At 47.9% G+C, this 20722-nt stretch overlaps 1 protein-coding gene across 8 annotated transcripts in view; it reads right to left on the bottom strand.

Annotated features, from left to right (window-relative positions):
• Nucleotides 1–20722, bottom strand: part of HIVEP3 (HIVEP zinc finger 3) — a 305688-nt gene that overhangs the window by 65365 nt on the left and 219601 nt on the right. For 7 of the 8 annotated variants that reach the window (XM_069875196.1, XM_069875199.1, XM_069875197.1 and 4 more), the window contains 2 exons: nucleotides 14975–15039; nucleotides 2567–8242 (listed from right to left, as the gene is read on the bottom strand). In XM_069875196.1, the coding sequence (XP_069731297.1) occupies nucleotides 2567–7687 (5121 nt within the window). In that variant the 5' untranslated portion in view covers nucleotides 7688–8242; nucleotides 14975–15039. The remainder of the gene's footprint in view (nucleotides 1–2566; nucleotides 8243–14974; nucleotides 15040–20722) is intronic. The other variant, XM_069875195.1, reaches the window with a different exon arrangement.

Below are 20722 nucleotides of genomic sequence, written 5' to 3'. Positions count from 1 at the left end.
GACACATCTGTGCTCAGAGGAAATCAGTGGCAGGGGACACCTTCTAAAACTAAACCCTGGGCGTTATGACTTCATCTGCTGGTATGAGCTGCACACTCGTAACAGTGCTGGTGAGAACCTTTCCAGTCCAGTCCCTTATTAACTGAGGAATACAAAACAATTGACTTTCTAGATGTAGCACGAGGTTTATTTATTGTAACTTTTGAAAGCACAAAACATAGACAGATGAAAGGCACCAGAGAGCCACAATTGTACAGTCACTACTATCCCCTTGTACAATCTCATTTAATTTACAAAGTCTGCAAGCCCGATACAGTGTAATTACCCATCCCTACATGCACGCTGGAGCCTACATCACTTCAGAACTGATCTGCTCAGTAAATCCCACTGGTAATTTAAAACCCAAGCCAAGCACGTAGGCAGTATATACAGTGCTACTTCTGCTGGTAGCTTGCTGCATGCATAATTGTACAAAATATTAGACCTGTTTTACATTTTCTGTTGTGTTGACTGACAACTTATAGTTACATCAAGAAGAAAATACTTAAAAGGGAAATAGCTAGAGCAGAGTTAACTGAAGGTTGAACATTCAGCCTTTGATTGATGCTGCATCTTCCGAAGCAACCAGCAACACTACTTCCTAATCTGTGCCAGTCATATGTATCTGAAAACCCGAAGCAAGGATTTCGCTCCCACTTAATATTTAATGAAAAATTATTTCTCAACTTCATACAAGGTCAATTCATCTCTATTGAAATGAACATAATTTCTGCAAACCCCACTCCATTAAGCAGCAGATATCAATATTAGATTTAGGCTGCACCATATTCTAGATGAATTTGGCAGAACCAACTCATACTACTGCAAATTGTGCCATGAAAACCTTAACTTTCACCACCAGTCACCTCATAGGGTTTTGTCTAAAAGGTTTTTGAGTATTTTGAGCAAATTATGGAATCACAGACTGGTTTGGGTTTGAAGGGACCTTAAATCCCAGCCAGTTCCAACCCCTGCCACGGGCAGGGACACCTCCCACTGAATGAGGTTGCTCAAAGCCCCATCCAACCTGGCTTTGAACACCTCCAGAGATGGGGCATTCATGATTTCTCTGGGAGAGAAGCATCGAATGGCTTAGGCATGCAGTGAAATATGTATCTTGATGACCAAGGGCTGAATCATAGCTCTCCAGAGCTTAACCTCCACCCTCAAGTTACAAAGGTCTCCTATTCTGAAACACACTTGGTGTGTATCTTAGCACCACGTCAAAGAGCAAAGCTTAGAGGAGCAGAGGCACTTCTATTAGAGAATGAACTCAAGGATGGTACAGTACTGCTCAGATAAAATCCTTTGAAAAAGAGTGCATAAATATCAAGCGTTAGGGTGGTTATTGCACTACACAGGTAATTATCTGCCCCTGTGTCCCCAGAAAGTCTGCCTTTTGGAGTTCCGCAGAAGAATGATGGAAATGCTGAATTGAAATAAAGATTTATTGAATCAAAGTGACTCTACTGTGTATTTTAAGATGTATTTATAAGCAGCAGCTGCAGCAGTGATTATGGTAAATTTAATATTCAGAGTTCATTTCATGATACAGAAATAAAATGAATAATCCATCAATATAAATTGACTTGAGAAGAATACCAAATTGCAAAATCTTTAAAGCAATTCTGTTTGCTAATCTACATGAACATGATCTGGATTAAAGGAATCTGTATGGTTCAGCATTAACCAAGAGCAGAAAAAAACTGGTCTCAAAATGAGCTACAGAACACTTGGCAGATACCAGAAGTGTCTTAAAGCCTTTTGTGCCCATATGGCTCACTCTGGTGAGCTCTGCCCCCGTGAAGCCTTGCTTCCCTCCACTCTGAAATCTGGAAGAAAATATCTTTAGACACCTGGAAAAGCAGGTAGGCAGCTAAGGACATGAACTAAACCATCTAAACGACACGACTGCTTTAATAAACTCCGTGTCTCACCTAGCAAGGCACTTCTGTAGATGTCACCACATGCCTTTCAACTTCTTCGGGCACCTAAATACACTTGCAAATCTCCCTTTAGTATTTTTAAACACTTTTAAGCATGCCTCTCCATGTTCATTAAGTAAGATCAGTAGATGCACAACCAGACAGAATCCCATTTCTCCAAGGTAATCCCTTTTTTTCACGTATAACATGCAAAATGTAGGGAATTAGAACAGCATTGATAAAAAAAAGTTGTAAAGCTATTTGAAATATCAAGACGAATGCAAATCAAGGCTAATCCTTTGTGCTTGAGCGGTGGCAGTTCATGGTGCGGTGGTGATTCCTACATGCTCTTTTGATTACAAGGCAAGTAGAAACTGGAGGAAATGAACATGGCACATTGCCTTTCTGAGTTGGGTTTTTATTTTGGATTACAGTGGGGTTTAGCTTCTTCATTCTAAAAGTTTCACTGTGAACAAGCGCTTACCGAACCAAGAGAGGGATGAATAAACTCCTATTAAACTCAGAATAGCTATTCCCCGTCCCTCATCCCCCTGTTCCCATGTATCCAAATGGATGAGGAGAAATAGATAGGATTGCTTTACCTCTGTCATTTTTGGCTTCCTGGAGCTGGACGGGACAAGCCTGCCTGCCTCTGGACGTGGAGCCGTAGCCATGGTGTAGGTTTCCTTGCTCACCTTCTGCTTGGACCTCAGGAGGGACAGGGCTGCTTTAGTGGATATCCCCGGAAGGTTGGGATTATACAAGCTAATACACCAGCTGGCATACACCGAAGACCGTCGATCGACTTGCTGGATATGATTTGGCTTTATGTAGTTTAAATAGCACCAACTGACATTAGTGGTTGTGTGGAGACTGGGGAACTGAAGTACCTTCTTTGTATCTGTACCTTCTCGAGACTTCATTGCACTAGGAGCGACCTCAGGTAGAGGCGCAGGGCTTGGAGGGTTTGGTGGAGACTGCTCCACCAGTTCTTTGGAGTCTTCTTTCTTCACGGGTTGTAAAGGTGCCTTGCTGAGGAACTGCTTGCCAGCTGGCTGCTTATACTCTTCCAGTGCCTCAAAACTTGGAGAACCTGAATGGGTCACAGCTTGCTGCAAAGTACTTGGGATTTCCTTTGGCTCTGACTGCTCTGAGGACAAACTAGGTGGTGTTTCAATCTCGACTCTGCCTTGGCTTTCTCCAAGAAAGGGAGATTTATCCTGCTTTTTCCCTTCTTCTATTGCACTGGGTGGATTCACCACCTCCAACTTCTCTTCCACTTCAGACACTTCCTCCTCTTTCACTCTCTTCTGCTGTTGTGTTTCCATTGTGAGCTCCAAACTACCAGCTGGAGAGAGCATCCTTTTGCTTCCACCGACTGTTGATGGGCCTCCTTCCAGTCCAAGGATGCTGTCTGATGGGGAGGTGAGTGGCATGTAGCCTTTTCGTTCCGGTAAGGGTAAGGGCACTCTCAGATACGGGCTCTGGAAAATGCTTCTTTGATCGTCTGTGATCATCTGTGCCAGATCGAAGCCTAGTCCATGAACATCAGCGCTACAGACCAGGGTACCCTTGGGCTGGCGATCATCGAATTTTGGGAGAACGATAGAAGAGGAACTGCACTGGGATTGAGTGACCAGAATCTGGGAAAGCGTTGTGTACATCGCAGTCCCATAGGACGGCATATTCGTCTGTATGCGAACGGGGACAACAAGAGACACCATTGGGTCTGACCGTGTAGGAACAACGAGCTGAGATGCAGATATGGACACCGAAGGACTTGTTGTGCAGGTCAAAGGATGCAACCTACTGTCCGAGCCATATTCTGTGCACGGGGAAAGACTGGAGGTTCCCGCTGCTGGGAATAAACTGGATTTGATCTGCGGTAAATGTCCACCAGCTTCACCTGGCAACTGGAGAGCAAATTGAGGCTGAAGAGGCAGAAAAAAGGCTGAAGAGATCGGTGAGGAGCCAGGATAATGCACTGGCAGGAATGAAGGATGCTGCCTGAACGACACCTCGGCAGGGTGAGACATTAAGGGAGGAGCGATATGAAGCGGGGCTGGGTGGATGAGCGTTTGTGGAAGAGGCAGTGGTGGGCTCTGAAATATGGAAGGAGGAATCTGAGGCATGGTGAACTGAGCAGAGAGGATGTCAGACATCGTGTGTGCCGCGAAGAGCTCTGCTGACTGCCCTGGCTGCGGCAGGAGATGCTGGTAGGGAAAGATAGAAACCTGTGGGGACATGAACTGCTTTTCATGTAGCGTCAGCTGTGGTATGGGATGATGAAACACTTGCAGAGCTTCTGTGTAGGGCTGGGTGTAGGCTGGCTGGAGGCTGTCTTTTGGCTGACTCTTTTCACTTGGGTAGGAACCATGAGAGGGTAAAGGGGATGAAGATGGTGGCTGATGGGGCAAACTTGTTGAAGGAGATTTACTTGAAGAAGGAATTGGATCTTCTGTCTCCGTCCGGCCTGTGGGGGCAGAGTCTGGCTCATGCTCTGGGTGTCTAGTGAGGGATGCTTGCCTAACTAGAAAGCATTTCCTTCTCTCCTGTGGAGCCGAGGAGGCTGAGGGACCAGGGGTTGAGGCAGGAGTGGATGACAAGCTCCCATAGTCAAATGATTTACTGCGGGTCTCTGACATCTCGGAAGGATGGGACACGTTCGGTGTCTGCTCAGAAGCAGATCTCCGCATTTCCCTGGAATGATGATGGTGACTTGGTACCATCAACATGTGTGAGCCAATGCCAGGAGGCTTTGGGTGGGATTCAGGGGGCTGGCTGGTCGACTCTGACTTGCCATGATCATCACGATCAAATGACACGGAGTGGCTGGAGCCGTGGGATATGCTGCTTTCCTGACTTGGGCTTCGAGTGAGAGAGACTGATTCAAAACTGGACTCTCCGGAGGACTGAGCCATTTCTGCCAGCCGCAGCCTCTTCTTTTTTGGTGGGAGTTTCTCTGCAGGGAGCTGAGAGAGGGTCTGGCTCCTCTGTGGCCACTGAAATTCCTCCGTTTTCTCTGGCTCTTTCGGAGGAGGCTCTGGCTCCGTTTCTGGTCTGTCAGGCTCTTCCGTGACCAGAATCTCCGGGACCTGGATGTTGGGCTGGCGTACCAGCTTGGGCTGCAGGGAGTGAGGCGGTCGACTGTGCTGGGGTGTCGGCTGAGATGAATACTGTGACAAGGGTTTGTCTTCTCCTTCCAAGCCGCTCGCCTGCTCGATAGAGTCTGACTTCTCAAAGGAGCTCGTATGCTGGATGACGGAGATCTCCTTTGAGGTGGTTCTTCTCTCTGTGCCCTCTGCACTCGAAGGTGGTTTGGTATTCCTGGAATGAAAGCTGGCACTGGCATCAGAAGGTGCGGATTTACCCGGATCTGCTGGTGACTTGATGGACTCACGGGTTAGGTTTAAAGTGACATCAGATGATGCCAGGTTTGCAAACTGAGTCCCTGGCCCAGTAGTGGAGGAAGGAGTCTCAGACAACTCAAAAGCTGGAGGTTCCTCGTCGTCACCAAGACTCTTCTCCTTTCGTCTTTTCCGGAGTGGTGTGAGCTCCAAGCTGCTCCCTAACTTGTAATGCATCACCTGGGGCCACGCGTCAGGATCCGCAACACTTTTCTCAGTCTCTGAAGAGGTATGGGAAGTGGAAGAACGAGGCTTGGAGAGCTGCAGTTCTGAGCAGTAGTATTTCTTATGGGCTTCATAATTGTCCCTTTTCTTATACCGAGCGCCACATACATTACATTCGTACATGAACCCTTTAACTTTGGGGCCCTTCCGTGACTTTTTGGTAAGATCGCTTTCCTTGGTTTCAGGCTCCTCAGGAGGTTTGGAAACAGTTTCTTTGTTCGCAGAGCTAACCTCCTCTGAGACATATTCTACTCCCAAAGGTAGCTCAATAGCTGGTTGTCTTTTTAGCATTCGAGGATGGGAGGAAAATGCTTGACTGCGGCTTAAGACTTCAGGCTCCATGATGTGATCATCAAATGAATAGCTACCTCTAAAGGTGTGTGGGGAGCTCATAGTGCATGCAGCAGAAGGCATTGAGTGGCTTCTTAGGAGAGGCACTGTCTCTGTGGCACTGTGGGATTGCTGAAGTGACAACAATGATTGTTCGGGCTTAATTTTTTCGCCATGGGATGTCAACACTTTCGATGCATCCAACTGGCTACTGGAACCAGACTTGATATCAAACTGAAACGGTTCTCTATATACACCAGACTTTGGAGATTCAATGCTGCTACGTCTAGATAAAGAGCTTCTTCTAGGCTTAACGCTATCTATTTCACTGGTATCTACAACAGCTTCATTAATTGTAATTAGCTTAGTGATGTGTTCAATAACCTGTGTTCTAGGCACAGATAACGGTACCATGCTAGGTTTCTCTTCGGTAGACAGGTGTGGAAACCCCTGGGTTGTGTTTGCAGATAATGCTGAAGTCCTTTGCCCAATTCTACCACATTTCCCAAAAATAATTTCTGCATAAGATTTGGCGTTGGTATTTGGTGGGCTGATCTGCTGCTCTGCACTTTCTGATCGTGAGAAGTAGCCTGACTCAGTGCTCCCTTTGCTCCCAGGGCTCAGGAAAGCTTGTTCATCTATGACCTTCTTCCGTTCGCTTAAGCGGAGTGCAAGCTTCTGCTTTATAGTGTGGGTATCTTCAGATTTATGGCTCAGAGTGTGGTCTGACGATGGCTCCGCAAACTGGGTGCTGTCCTCAAGAGACTGAGACATACTGGAATGAGACAATGAATACCGGTCGTGGCTGGAGCCTTGGCTCCCTCCACTCAGCAAGCTACTGGACAAGAGGGTGTGCTTCTGCCTGGGTGAGAGCTCTACCGAATGGCCTGACATCGCACCCGTTTCCTCCTCCGAATCTGTGCTTTCTCCTTCTGTTGGCTCCTCAAAGTCCTCCCCACCGATCCTCTCCATTTCCAAGCTCGATGGATACATCTCCGCTCCGATCCCTGAGGCCAGCCCAGCTTTTATTCGATGAGCATGAGACTTCCTATGTTTATACAAATTGCTCTTAGTCTTAAAAGAAAAGCCACATGGAATGCAAGGATATGGCCTCTCACCCGTGTGTGACCTGATATGTTTTTGGAGCACACTTGGCTTTGCACAAGGCCTGCTGCAGTACTGGCAAATGTACTTGCCTGGCTTCTGAGGTTTCTTTTCCTTCTTGTGCACTTCCTCAGCTTGTTTTAAGGAAACCTGCGAAGGGCGAGGGATATAGACCTTTTGAACGGACGGCATGTCCTCTCCAGGAATGATCGGTGAATGAGAAGGTAAGAGCTGGCCGTGGTGAGAGTGAAGGCCAGGTGATGAAAAGGAGCCCGAGGGACCTGGTCTTACTGGATCAACTAGCTGCCATGTGGGACCTTCAAGGACATGCTCTGGTTTCCCAGGAGACATAAATGCTGGTGACAGTGCCTGCTGCTGAAGCTGCGAAACGTGGGGTGGATGCTCAAAAGAGGAAGGCTTAGATTGCTTCTGATGTCCAGTCTTCTCCTGAGACTCCTCTCTCGGAATCGGCAAAGAACCAGAAAAGTGCTGCTGTGATATGATATCTCGGAGAGGGGTTCCTTGCGAAGAAGCAGAGCTGCCTTGGTACGTAGCTGCGGATGAAATACTGGCTTGGAAAGCCTCTCCTTTGGGAAGCCTCTTTCTTGGACTTTCCTCAGCCTTTTTTGTGCTCTTCTGGCTTTGTTCAGGATCCATGACCTTAAAAGGGTCTTTGAATGCTATTTCGGGAAAGTTTTGGCAGGCTTCATTTACGAATAATAAAGGTCTCTTCTGTAGATTCCCTGCTTTGCCTGCATTTGCTATGAAGCTGGAGCCGCCAGGAGATGGTTGTTGATTTAAGATTTTACTAAAGTGTCACTAGTTGCTATTTGATTCAAAAAAAAAAAAAAAACAAAAAACGTTTCAAGGTCAATAAAGTTCACATTGGTAACACATGACAAACTACTTCAAAGAGAGAAAACTTTCCAAAACCTTTAGTCCAAATATTTTCCTTGTGAACTTGGTTAAGGCTTTAAACCTTGCCATTTTATTTCAGTTGACAGTGGCAAGCCTTCAAAGTCAAGATGCAACCCACAATGTGTCTCTTGTTTGTTATGCAAACCTTTGAAAACTTGAGACTTTCGTGCTCATCTCATAACGATCTCTCTTTCCTGTGCAAGGAAAATAACACTGAACGGTGTGTGTCCCCCTGTGTCTTCCTTCTGTTCCACTTCGGAGTTCAAAAGCCTTGGAAAAGTATTTCCCACATTTCTGTAATTACATCCAAGAGAAAACAAACAGGAAAAAATTACTTCAGCATTTGTATTTAAGTAATTAAAAGCTACTACTTTTATAAAGTAAACAGTTTGCACAAAAGAAAGTCAGAATAACTGCCTGAATGTGTAATGAGATGTTACTTTTAATGGCACTCTAAACAGAAATCATAGAATCGCTTGGTTGGAAAAGCCCTTTGATATCATCAAGTCCAACCGTTCCTGTCCACTGCTAAACCAGATCCCTGAGCACCTTCTCTGCCTGTGTTTTAAATCCCTCCAGGGCTGGGGACTTCACCATCTCCCTGGGCAGCCTCTGCCAGGGTCTGTGAACCCTTTCAGTGAAGAATTTTTTTGTAATATCCGATTTGAACCTGCCCTGGAATAGCTTGAGGCCATTCCCTCTTGTCCTATCCCCTGTCACTTGGGAGAAAAGACCAACACCTGCCTTGCTACAACCTCCTTTCAGGGAGCTGTAGACAGTGATGAGGTTTCCCCTCAGCTTCCTTTTCTCCAGGCTAAACAGCCCCAGGTCCTTCGGCCACTTCTCCACCTCTGTTCCCCTTCTCTGGACGCGCTCCAACCCTTCCATGTCTTTCTTAGAGCGAGGGGCCCAAACTGAACCCAGGATTTGAGGTGTGGCCTCACCAGCGCAGAGCACAGGGGCAGAATCGCCTCCCTGCTCCTGCTGGCCACCCCATGGCTGATCCAAGCCAAGATGCCTTTGGTCTTCTTGGCCACCTGGGCCACCGCCAGCTCATGTCCAGCTGCTGTTAACCAACACCCCCAGGTCCTTCTCTGCCAAGCAGCTTTCCAGCCGCTCTTCCCCAAGCCTGGAGCTGCACAGGGTTGTTGTGTCCCAAGTGCAGGACCCAACTCTTGGCCTGGTTGAGCCTCACCGCACTGGTCTCAGCCCATCCAGCCAGCCTGTCTGAGGAGCCCTCCTGCCCTCAAGCAGATTGACCCTTCCACCCAGCTTAGTGTCTAAGTACTAAGTCAAACCTCACAGATGCAGTTGAATCGACACATAACCCACCTCTGGAGCAGCAACCAAAGAGACTAACTCGAAACACAGACAGGTGTGAAAAATGTGCTAAAATGGTTTCAAACTCGAATCCCTTCTAATCTCCTGCAAACCTTTATAGGTTTACAGTTTTTATAATTATATTTCCCTTTCAGACAGACTACACAGCAAAGCTGATAAACACAAAGAACTGCCTAACACCGCACATCCAGCCACTGGCAAATAAAAAGCAAATCTTTCCTGCATAAAATCTGCTCCTAAGCTGGCAATAATCTCCAGTGTCATTCACAACAATAGCAGGTAAGGAGAAAGCTCACACACTCTTTGACTGAGATGTTGCCTCTTTAATTTCCTGCCTTTTGCTACCAAACAATGGTGAGAATCCAACTCCTCCAGCACATATTTCATACAGGCAGGCTGTCGAAATTGCCTGTCTAGAAAGGGGAACCCTTCTTACAATGGATTTTGATGGGAGGCTCTATTAAACCTACTGCCCTTCTCAGCAAATACAGCTATTAATGAGACTCTCGGGGAGGAAATACTCTGATTCCACCGAAATAAGACAGCATCACCAACAGATGGAATAGAAAATGGGTGAGATACTCCTAAGGAATATAAGGATGGTGATTTTAAGTGAAGCAAATTGATACGTGTAATTTACAATGAGAAAAGGAATATCTTCCTTCGTTACAAAGCTATTATCTGCCTCAGGGTGCAGTGCCTTGCTGTGAAAGAATTACAATGGTTTAATTACATCAAATTGCTTAAAGCCCTGCTGCTTTGATCATCAAATCACAGAATGGTTTGGTTTCAAAGAGACCTCAAAGCCCATCCAGTTCCACCCCCTGCCACGGGCAGAGACACCTCCCACTGGATCAGGTTGCTCCAAGCTGCATCCAACCTGGCCTTGAACACCTCCAGGGATGGGACAGCCACCCCTGCTCTGGGCAACCTGGGCCAGGGCCTCCCCACCCTCATCGTGAAGAATTTCTTGCTAATATCTAATCTAGATCTCCCCCTTTTCAAGATAAAGCCATTCCCTCTTGTCTTATCGCTAAAAGTCCTTGTAATAAGCCCCTCCCCAGCTTTCCTGGGGCCCCTTTCTGTACTGGAAGCTGCTCTAAGGTCTCCCTGAAGCCTTCTCTTCTCCTGGCCGAACACTCCCTACTCTCTCAGCCTGTCCTCATAGCAGAGGTGCTCCAGCCTTCTGATCACATAGATGGGGCTGAAGTGTAAACCCAGCAAAATAGGGACGTACAGGGCACTGAGATTTTACTGGTACAACAGCCTGACTTCATTCTGAGGAGCAACAGTGAAGAGCCAGCAGCAGAGGATGAAGTCCTCCAAGGATTACCCACTCCTTATTCATTCCTACAGCCCTGCGGATGTTCTACATTCAATGAGAAATGAGGGACATGGAGTGTAGGGTAACTCAGTGTAATTTAGCAGAGTCTGAAGATACAGTGACACCCTGGGATACCCAATGGAACAACCAGACTTTACAAAAGTGGTTTAAAACTAGCTATTCTTTGGATAGGATTGATTTCACCCAACCTCAGATGGTGAAAAGTCAACCCTTAGACACACTCCCCTGCGCTATCACAGAGAGGCAGGTGGCCAGTGCGGGTGATGCATCCTGCAGTAAGGTCTCAGTTCAGTGAGATTGACTGCCCTGTAGCATCATTTCTTCTTGACTGAATTAGTGGCTTGCTTGGCCAGCTGTGACACCCGCATCTTAGACAAATGTATAAAAAAACTCTCCTATCATTAAACATCACCTCCCTTTGCCCCACATTTAGGTTCTGTTCCCCTTCAGCATGAGCTTTGCATCTTCCCAGGCCTGCAGAGCACCTGCACTTGTCTTGACTTGCTAAGAGAGGCGCCTCATGTTTATGGGCTCATTGTTATGAGCATTAATTAATTACATTTTGAACCCCCCTTTCAGAGAGTGCTGGCTCCTCGATGCTGACTAAACACTGACCATGGTCTGGGCTAGACTTAAGAGCACGGTACTTACAGTGCAGGACTCACTCAAGATCAAAGACAATGGTGGAGCTGATTTATCATGTTGATTTTCGCCCAAGACGCTGTTCTTTGCCCCATTCATGACACACAGAGCACTTTAGCTCAGTGGAAATGGATTTAAACAGCTATTATTTTTTCAGCAAGTGCAATGTGAACGCTTCCTCCCACAAGCTCAAGCACTTGCATTTGAGAACTGCCAACTCAATGATGCCTGAAAAACATTTCAATACTGTTTCCTCCTATAGCCTCCATATCCACTCTTAAGTGTTTAATAATTAGAGGGGTGAGGAAGCTTCCTGAGATGATTCAATATCATCCCAAATGTTCAGACCATCCTCAGCTTTCTCCAATGAACACATGGGCTCCAGCTGATTTTGTTTGGAACCCGACACAAAAGTTAACATTTAAAGAATCGATCAACAAACAAGCCCACCTGCTGCCTACAGCAGAGAGCACGGCCATTCTGGGGCAATTCAGGCTACTTTCTAAATATTTTTTTCCATTACTGGCAACAGCCCTTGGAAGGGCGATGGCAAAAGTTAATTCTCCTGGAAGCTGTCACTCCAGGTACTTCTGCAAGGAAAATTCAACAGTGGGGAATAAAATGGCAGAAAAAATGAAGTCCACCCAGCTAAATACTGTACGGGGGCTTCTCTGCTATAAACTGAGATATTAGGAAGAAATGTTTTGCTGTGAGAGTGGGATGCCCTGGCCCAGGTTGCCCAGAGCAGTGGTAGCTGCCCCATCCCTGGAGGGGTTCAAGGCCAGGTTGGATGGGGCTTGGAGCCCCTGATCCAGTGGGAGGTGTCCCTGCCCATGGCTGGGGGTGGGGCTGGATGGGCTTTGAGGTCCTTTCAGATCCAAAACATTCTCTGATTCTATGATTCTACAAATATTCACTACACTTTCCCAACTGCACAGCATCAGGAAAGCTTCAAGGAAAAAAACGCATGAATTGTACAGCACATGGTTTCCAGCTGCTAACACCGCATGCCTGAGGCCAAATCCAAAGTACAAGATCTAAAACTGGGGATTCCAGCTATTATTTCTATTCACAAATAATTTCTTAGGGTTTTACTTGAAATGCAACAGAGTGAATATGAATCTAGAATCATAGATTCTAGAATAGTTTGGGTTGGACGGGACCTTAAAGATTATCCAGTTCCCACCCCCTGCCATGGGCAGGAACATCTTCCACTGGATCAGGGGCTCCAAGCCCCATCCAACCTGGCCTTGAACATCTCCAGGGATGGGGCAGCCACCCCTGCTCTGGGCAACCTGGGCCAGGGCCTCCCCACTCTCATTTTTAAGAAATTCCTCATGTCTAGTCTCAATCTGTCCCTCTCCAGTTTACAGCCACTGCCTCTAGTCCTTGCACTACAAGACTTAGGCTACAGTCCCTTTCCAGCTTTCTTGTAGTCCCTTCTGGTACTGGAATGAACAGAAATGCCTGTTTCATTCACAAGGACGGAAACAAAGACTGCCACCTCGGTGAACAAAATCAATGATAAAATTCCTTCTGGTTTTAATGGGACTTGACTTTTACCCTAAAGGCTGAGAGAAAATGCTTAGAAATAGTCTCTTACAAAGTCATAGTTGTCGGTATTTTGAATTACCTTGTTACAGCTGAAATGGATTATTTCAAAGAAGCCCAGACATGCAGTCACTCCCAATCCTAAACCTCACCTAAGTCCTCCTAAGGGGTTTGAGGAACAGCTAACCAGTGTTGAGCCTTAGGCTGGTCCTTCTGTGCCTGGGACTATCACCCCGCAAATGCAGCCAGGCACCCAACCACGCTCTTTACCGTTGGATTTGGGGTTGAGACTTCCAATAAGTGGGAAAAAAAACCACTGCAGGCTGCACCCAACCCTGAGTTCCAGGTGAGAACATCACTGAAAAGGCATCAGGATTTTCTCTACATTGTTGTTGCCTTCCTGAATTCATCCTTTTCAGCTGTAGGGAACTGCAGTGTTTGACTGGCTGGCACGTGCCTTTTGTTTCCAGGACACTGAAACATCTCATTACAATGGATCCTTAAAATCCTGTTGATGACAAAACTCTGCTGTTTGCAATACTAAAGGAGATGGAAGGGTTTTCTCTGCTGTTGGATTCTGTTCCAGCCAGATCGAGATTCAGTGTGATGAATGGGAAGCTCTTACAACTCTACCTTGCCTGTACTATTCCAACCACAACAACATTTTCTCCTATACACTGAATTTTAGGCTGTTACTAAATGCTACGCTTATGTGATAATGCCTGGTGTGCTACTGGAAAATCCATCTGTTTATTCCTCATTGATAACTTTTAAGCCATTTGGCCTATTTTAACCAAATTTAACCAAAGACCCACAGATCTGACACGTTAAATTTATGTTAAAATATTACAGGTTTTGTGAAAGTGAGTGAACCAGGCAAAGCACAAGTAACTATTTCTGCTCTGCTGGGGGCCAAGTACAGCTCCCTCTTACTGGCAGCCACTTGAAGGTCCTATATAGAGAGAAGCCACATTCAGCATTTACCCCTTTTTAACCTACAGGTGAAGCAGTCCGGAAAGACACATCCATGGGAAACCAGATCCCTTTTCCAGTAGCTCAGTTCTAACCAAAACCCTGCAAGTCCACACTTCATAGAAGCAGATGAGGTGATGGGCAAAGCACAGGGTGGTACGGCATCCTGCTATCTGGAGATCATGGCCTTTCATAGAATCATAGAATCACAGAATAACCAGGTTGGAAGAGATCCACTGGATCATCGAGTCCAACCATTCCTATCAAAAATCATTTAGTCATTAAGGGTGGAGAAGACCTCTAAGCTCATCCAGTCCAATCCTCAGCATAACCCCACCATGCCTGCTAAGTCATGTCACAAAGTGCTACATCTACATGATTTTTTAACATCTCCAGGGACAGAGACTCCATCACTGCCCTGGGCATTCTCTGCCAGTGCTTCACCACTCTGTCAGTAAAGGAATATTTCCTAATATCCAATCTAACCTTCCCCTAGTGCAACCTGAGGCCATTTCCTCTCATTCTATTGCTAGTTACTTGGAAGAAGAGCCCAGCATCCACCTCACCACAACCTCCTTTCCAGGAGCTGCAGAGAGTGATGAGGTCTCCCCTCAGCCTCCTCTTCTCCAGACAAAACAACCCCAGGTCTCTCAGCCTCTCTCATAACCCCTGGGCTCCAGAACCTTCCCCAGCTCCGTTCCCTTCTCCAGACACGCTCCAGCCCCTCAAGGTCTTTCCTGTAGTGAAGGGCCCAAAACTGAACCCAGGGTTTGAGGTGTGGCCTCACCAGCACTGAGTCCAGGGGGATGATCCCTTCCCTGCTCCTGCTGGTCACCCCATGGGTGATTCAAGCAACCAGGTCCCAACTTAGCTTTGAACAAAAGGGCAGATGCCACCTCAGACATTCAAAGTGACTTAGTGGGATTTACGATGCAAACAGTGAGCAGCAATAGTAGATCTCCTGTCATTACCTCTTGTAACCAGACTTAGGAATATAAAATGTTCCTGCAGCACTGGGAGGATTTGCCAGGCAAAAGTTTCTCAAATATACTGAAGAAAAAGCCAAGTACCCCAGACAAACAGAAAAACCAATCGTGTTCCCAGGTGGACTCCGCTGCAAAGGGCACTGCACGCATCCAGGCTAAGTCACTAGGGAAAACACAGAGATTACTTACAGTGGACTTGGTAGGCTGTAATTTTGATGGTGTCTCTCTTTTGTTTGCCCACGGTTTAATTCAGTCTGTAAAAGAAACAGCACATTGGAATCGTAATGCGCCTCTATTAAAATGCCACCTCAGCAGTGAGCACACAGGACTTACATCAGGTGCCCTGATGGAGAGGATTGCTTGGTAACCAAAACAGTACACAAACTCAGTCCCAACAGCTGGAGAAGCCCTTGGTGACTGCCTTCACCTCCTTCAGTGTGTTTCCCCTGATGGCAACATGCACGCTCACAGAAAACACATCGCCACGGGATATTCCTTCTCCTTGATGAGGCTACAAGGGAAACCACAGCCTGGCTGGCATCAGACTTGGGCAGATGCAGTGCAGACAAGAGAAAAGCTCCACACCCTGGTGTAGGTTTCAAGTCTGGTATTTAGATCAGCACACAGGTGCTGCAGGCCTTCCTCCAAAACTCATATTTAGTCCTGAGTTTTGCATTTAGACCACAGTTAGTTTTAAATAAACCACTCCGTTCCTCCACACTCAGCCCTCCATAAAGCTCCTAACACGGATGCACTGATGTGCACATGGGTCAGAGAGAGAAAAACAACATTCCAAATGACAATCTACCTTGAAAAATGATCCTGAGGGTGGACCATGCTCTGAGTGTACTGCACATGCGAAAAAAAAAAAAAAGACATTTCCTTCACAGCCAGAAGCATTACAATGTATGGGAGAACATATGGTTTCTATAAGATGACATCCCCATCATCAGATCCTGCATTCAGTGGTGCTTGTGCAGCATGGTCTGCAGTGGAGGGGCTTGAGATGCACCTGAGATCAGCACACAGGAACGCCGTCAGGACTAAACACCTCTCTCTTCCTTTCCTGCATGGTCACAGTGTTTCTGAGCCACCTAAAGAACAAAGGATGGCAGCACAAATTGCTGACTAACGCACCTCCAAAGCACAATTCTGACTGCTCAGAACACCTGGTTTTCATAAGCAGTTCAACATCTCTCAGGTTAAGCGGCAAATTTATGAAAGCTTTGAGGGGGTTCATGTTCAGAGACTCCTTCCACAACTGGGTGCTGCAGGACAATCTGACTTCATGGCTCACAAGCTTCTCTTCTGCCAGCTTCTTCAATCCCAGCTTGATGCCACCTTGCCTTTCCATCATATGGTGTCCTATTCTGGACTGCACTTCCTCATCGCTCCAACTCCCTGCTACCAAAGATCTGATCATCCTATTCAGGTCTCCACCTCCCCATCCCTTTCTTCCTCCTGGAGGAAAGCCCTGCAGTGCTGTGAGCCTCAGTGCCTCCTTCTTGTGCCAATACGAGCTGTGCAAAGACAGGGTTGCAGCATGAAGCCACCTCACCAGCCCACTTCTACAGACAGCAGAACCCCTGGGCATGTGCCACGACATCCTGATGGCCATGTGCACCTCTGTATACAGACACCAGGCAGGTGTCAGACAGACACACAGGAACACACAAACATCTAAGGAAGAATGAGTTTGGAAGCTAAACGCTTTGGCAAGAGGTGAGCCCAACCACAGCCTTGAGGAAAAGGTAATTTCTCCACCACTTGGGTTTTGACTCCAGTTTTGCTATAGAGACTCCCAGGGGCTGTAAGTTCAGGGAGAACAAAGCGGTGGGTGGATGGCACCACAGTGTCTGAACGCAGCCCTGTCTCCTCCCACATCCCAAGCTCAAAGAGGAAACAAATTTGGTGAAGTGTCATAAACTCCATTTGAACCTCGCAGTCACCACACACCCCGGCAGAAGGAACACTCTTTTGGCTGGGAGGAGAGTTGAAATTCCACCTTGCTTGGGGCCGTGCTTCTCAAAATCCAGGCAAATCTCAGACAACAACTCAAACCACATAAATCTTCTTGGTATCTGAAATCAGCTGGTGTCTCCATGTTGTGGTATAAACACAGCATCCATAAAAGCAGTGTTCCCTGCCCTGCCATGAAGCACATGGTGATGAAAAGCAACACGTGATTCTCCTGCCCCTTAGGAAGCTGGATCCTACATCCCATGTCCCAGGTACCTCCCAGCCCCATCACCAACAGGTGTGTTTTGTCTTTCCAGATAGGGCTGGTCCAGCCTGCTGCCAAGAGCACAGAAGTCATGAGCCAAAGAGAGGAGATACAAATGGCACCTTCCTTCTGCATCTCTGTGACAGCGAAGCGAAGAGCACATCCAGGGTCCTGCTTCCCCCTTCAGCCCTGTGCTCGGGGCTCTGCAGGGGAAGAGCCTCAAGTTGCACAGACTCACGGCTGAACTTCATGCACCAAAAGACCACGGGGTCACACAAGTATTTCTTGTTTCTACCCACGGCCAGTGGAGGGTTTGGCCCCAGCAATCAGCCATGCTCTACCCATCTGCACATCTCCATGATGTGCTCAGTGCCATGTATCACGGCAAACAAATGCTGCCATGAGCACCTCACACACTAGGAGAGGAAAGAGGTGACACACTTACAGATAGAGGTGAGATGGATGTGAGCAGAGCAGGGCGCACACACAGCATCGTTGCAGGAAACGACGTCCCGCAGCAGTTAATGCTGATGGGCTCTGCCATGCAGTGCTACAGACTAGGAGAAGTCTGTCTAGAAAGCTGCCTGGAGGAGAAGGACCTGGGGGTGTTGGTTGACAGCGACTGAACATGAGCCAGCAGGGGCCCAGGTGGCCAAGAAGGCCAATGGCATCTTGGCTTGGATCAGAAACAGTGTGACCAGCAGGGCCAGGGAGGTTCTTCTCCCTCTGGACTCGGCACTGGTGAGACCGCTCCTCGAATCCTGTGTTCAGTTCTGGGCCCCTCACTACAAGAAGGATGTTGAAGCTCTGGAGCGAGTCCAGAGAAGAGCAACGAAGCTGGTGAAGGGGCTGGAGAACAGGCCTTATGAGGAACGGCTGAGAGAGCTGGGGGTGTTTAGCCTGGAGAAGAGGAGGCTGAGGGGAGACCTCATTGCTCTCTCCAACTACCTGAAAGGAGGTTGTGGAGAGGAGGGAGCTGGGCTCTTCTCCCAAGTGACAGGGGACAGGACGAGAGGGAATGGCCTCAAGGTCTGCCAGGGGAGGTTCAGGCTGAATATGAGGAAGAAATTGTTCACAGAAATGGTCATTGGGCACTGGCAGAGGCTGCCCAGGGAGGTGGTTGAGTCACCTTCCCTGGAGGGGTTTAAGGGATGGGTGGGTGAGGTGCTGAAGGACATGGGTTAGTGATTGATGGGAATGGTTGGACTTGATGATCCAGTGGGTCTCATCCAACCTGGTGATTCTATGATTCTATGATTCGTGTCCCTTCCCATCTCCAGGTCACACAGCATCATCGTGTCCATGGTGCTTGTCCTGGACAGCCAGTCCTCAGCTCACCCCCGGAGTCAGCAATTCCCCTGACCGCTGCCAGCAATGGCCTCAAGCCAGCTGGGAGAGCAGTTGCTAGACTGAAGGTAGTAAGAGGCTGGGGAGCTCTTTAATCCTCTTCTCCTCTTAACTAAAGGGCCACGAACAAGCAGTGCTCCTCTACCCTCCCCAACATCTGCTTTTGCTGGAGGAAGGAGGAACCTGCTCTAGTGGGAGCTGAAGCTCTGAGTGGGGGTCAATGTGGGGCGAGTCCAGCTGAACCTCCATGCCGACCCCCAACTCACTCACCCCCTTGCTCCAGGGCAAACGCTGCTTCCCAAAGTGGGCACAGATGATCGAAAACATCGTGATAGAAAGAAAAAGCGCATCCTCCATTGCTTGGTGCAAGACTTCGGCTGGGCAAAAGCTCCCTCCTGCTCCTGCCCAGTCCAAGGGCAGCACAGGAAGGAAGCAAGGGGGGAGGCAAAGCAGGGAGGGGAAGGACAAGGGCTGCAGGGGGAAAGGCTGCAGGCACAAGAAGGCTGCCCAGTGCTCTCGGTGAGGATGGAGGGTGCGACTGCAAAGGTTCGGTGAGGCTGTCCCGGGGAAACCCCTGCCAGCACAGGCGAGCAGGAGGGGCAGCGCGGCGGGAGGCTGGATGTGCTCCCAGGGGAAGATGCTCACTCAACGCCACTGAACTCACCGCTGCCCGACCTGCGGAGCACATTCAAACCCTGCCCAGCTGAACCACGCCGCCCAAACCTCCCTTTGACCCAGCGGTAGCCGCAGAGAGCGAGTTTTGTTCTTTCTCAGTGGCAGCTGATTGTTAGAAAAAGAATTCCTTTTAAAAAGATTTTTTTTTTCTTTCTTTTTTTTTTTTTTTTACAAACTCAGGCGCCTTCCAACATGATTCATGTATTCAATCCCTAAACCAATTCCACACGTGCAACATCTGCCGGGTGGCTGTGGACCTGCCGAGGGGAAAAGGCAATCCTGTGCTAAACCCGAGTGACCTGGGCTCCATTCCCACTTTGGTTACACATTTCCTGTGTGAAACCAGGCGAGTCATATCAGCTACGATCCGTGTTAGTCCCCGTTTCTAAAACGGGGATACTTCCTTATTCCACAGATGTGTTGTGAGTCACCGTTCATGTCTGTGAGCCCCTCGGATACTACGGGAAGGGAGACACCCACAGAGATAAACAGGGATCCATGTAACTACAAACAGATGGGAAGGCATCCAGGAGACTTTCTTTACTTATTAAAAAAAGTCTAGGACTGAACGCTGTGCTTAATAACTTGTACTTACACCCTACGTGGTTTCAGCAAGTTCCCTTCTCATCTTTCCAGGCAGCAAAGGGCATCGGTACCTGCACCACCAGGACCACAGACAAACAAAGCAGTTCTGCATTTTGCCAGTAAGGCATGTGCTAAGGGTTAACCTATTTTCATAACTTAAAGCAGTTCTTCCAGAAAAGCATTTGAGTCAGAACAGAGTAATTATTGCAAAATCTGCATGTTTTGGAGCTAAATATTCCCAGAAATATCACCATTGAAAAGAAAAGCAACAAGCTCTGTGCAGCCTGGTGAGCATCAGAGATCACAGAATCACAACATGGGTTGGAAAGGACCCCAAAGCCCATCCAGTTCCACCCCTGCCATGGGCAGGGACACCTCCCACTGCATCAGGGGCTCCAAGCCCCATCCAACCTGGCCTTGAACCCTCCAGGGACAGAGCAACCACCACTGCTGTGGGCAACCTGGGCCAGGGCCTCCCCACCCTCACAGCAAAATATTTCTGCCTAAGATCTCATCTCAATCTCCCCTCTTGCAGCTTAAGACCATTCCCCCTCACCCTATCCTTGCACTCCCTGATCAAGAGCCCCTCCCCAGCTTTCCTGGAGCCTGTTTCAGTACTGGAAGCTGCTCAAAAGTCTCCCCAGAACCCAGATATGGCAGACAGCAACTGAGAGCTCCCTTCCTCCTGCTCACACTCATGCAATGCAGAAGACGCAGTGGTTCCTTCCTACCTTAGCTGCCAACACTCCGCTGTGCCCCATCCAATGCAAACTTTGGTTCAGTTTTAAGGCAGAGCCAGTTCTTGCTCGCAGATTCACACATGCTGCCTGGACCAGGTCACGGCTGCTCCTTTTCACCGTAGACAAACTCATGTTTGGGAGCAGGACATTTCAGTAATACCATTTCCATCATTAAGAAAATTGGGATTTGAAGCCAGGGTCCTGCAGACATGCAGGGCACGCCAATGTACCATTCTTATGTTCCAGAGGGTTTAGTTTTGGGTTTTTTTTTTACATTTGTAATGGACCTAATCCCATCTTCTTGCAAGGAAAACTGAAAAAAACAAAGTTCTCTCACCATGTCGAAGACAACCCTCAAGAACCATT

Source organism: Phaenicophaeus curvirostris, chromosome 23, assembly GCF_032191515.1.
Source record: "Phaenicophaeus curvirostris isolate KB17595 chromosome 23, BPBGC_Pcur_1.0, whole genome shotgun sequence".
Classification (NCBI taxonomy): Eukaryota; Metazoa; Chordata; class Aves; order Cuculiformes; family Cuculidae; genus Phaenicophaeus; species Phaenicophaeus curvirostris.
Note: the sequence above shows the minus strand (reverse complement) of the source record. Positions and strands in the feature narration are given on the sequence as shown.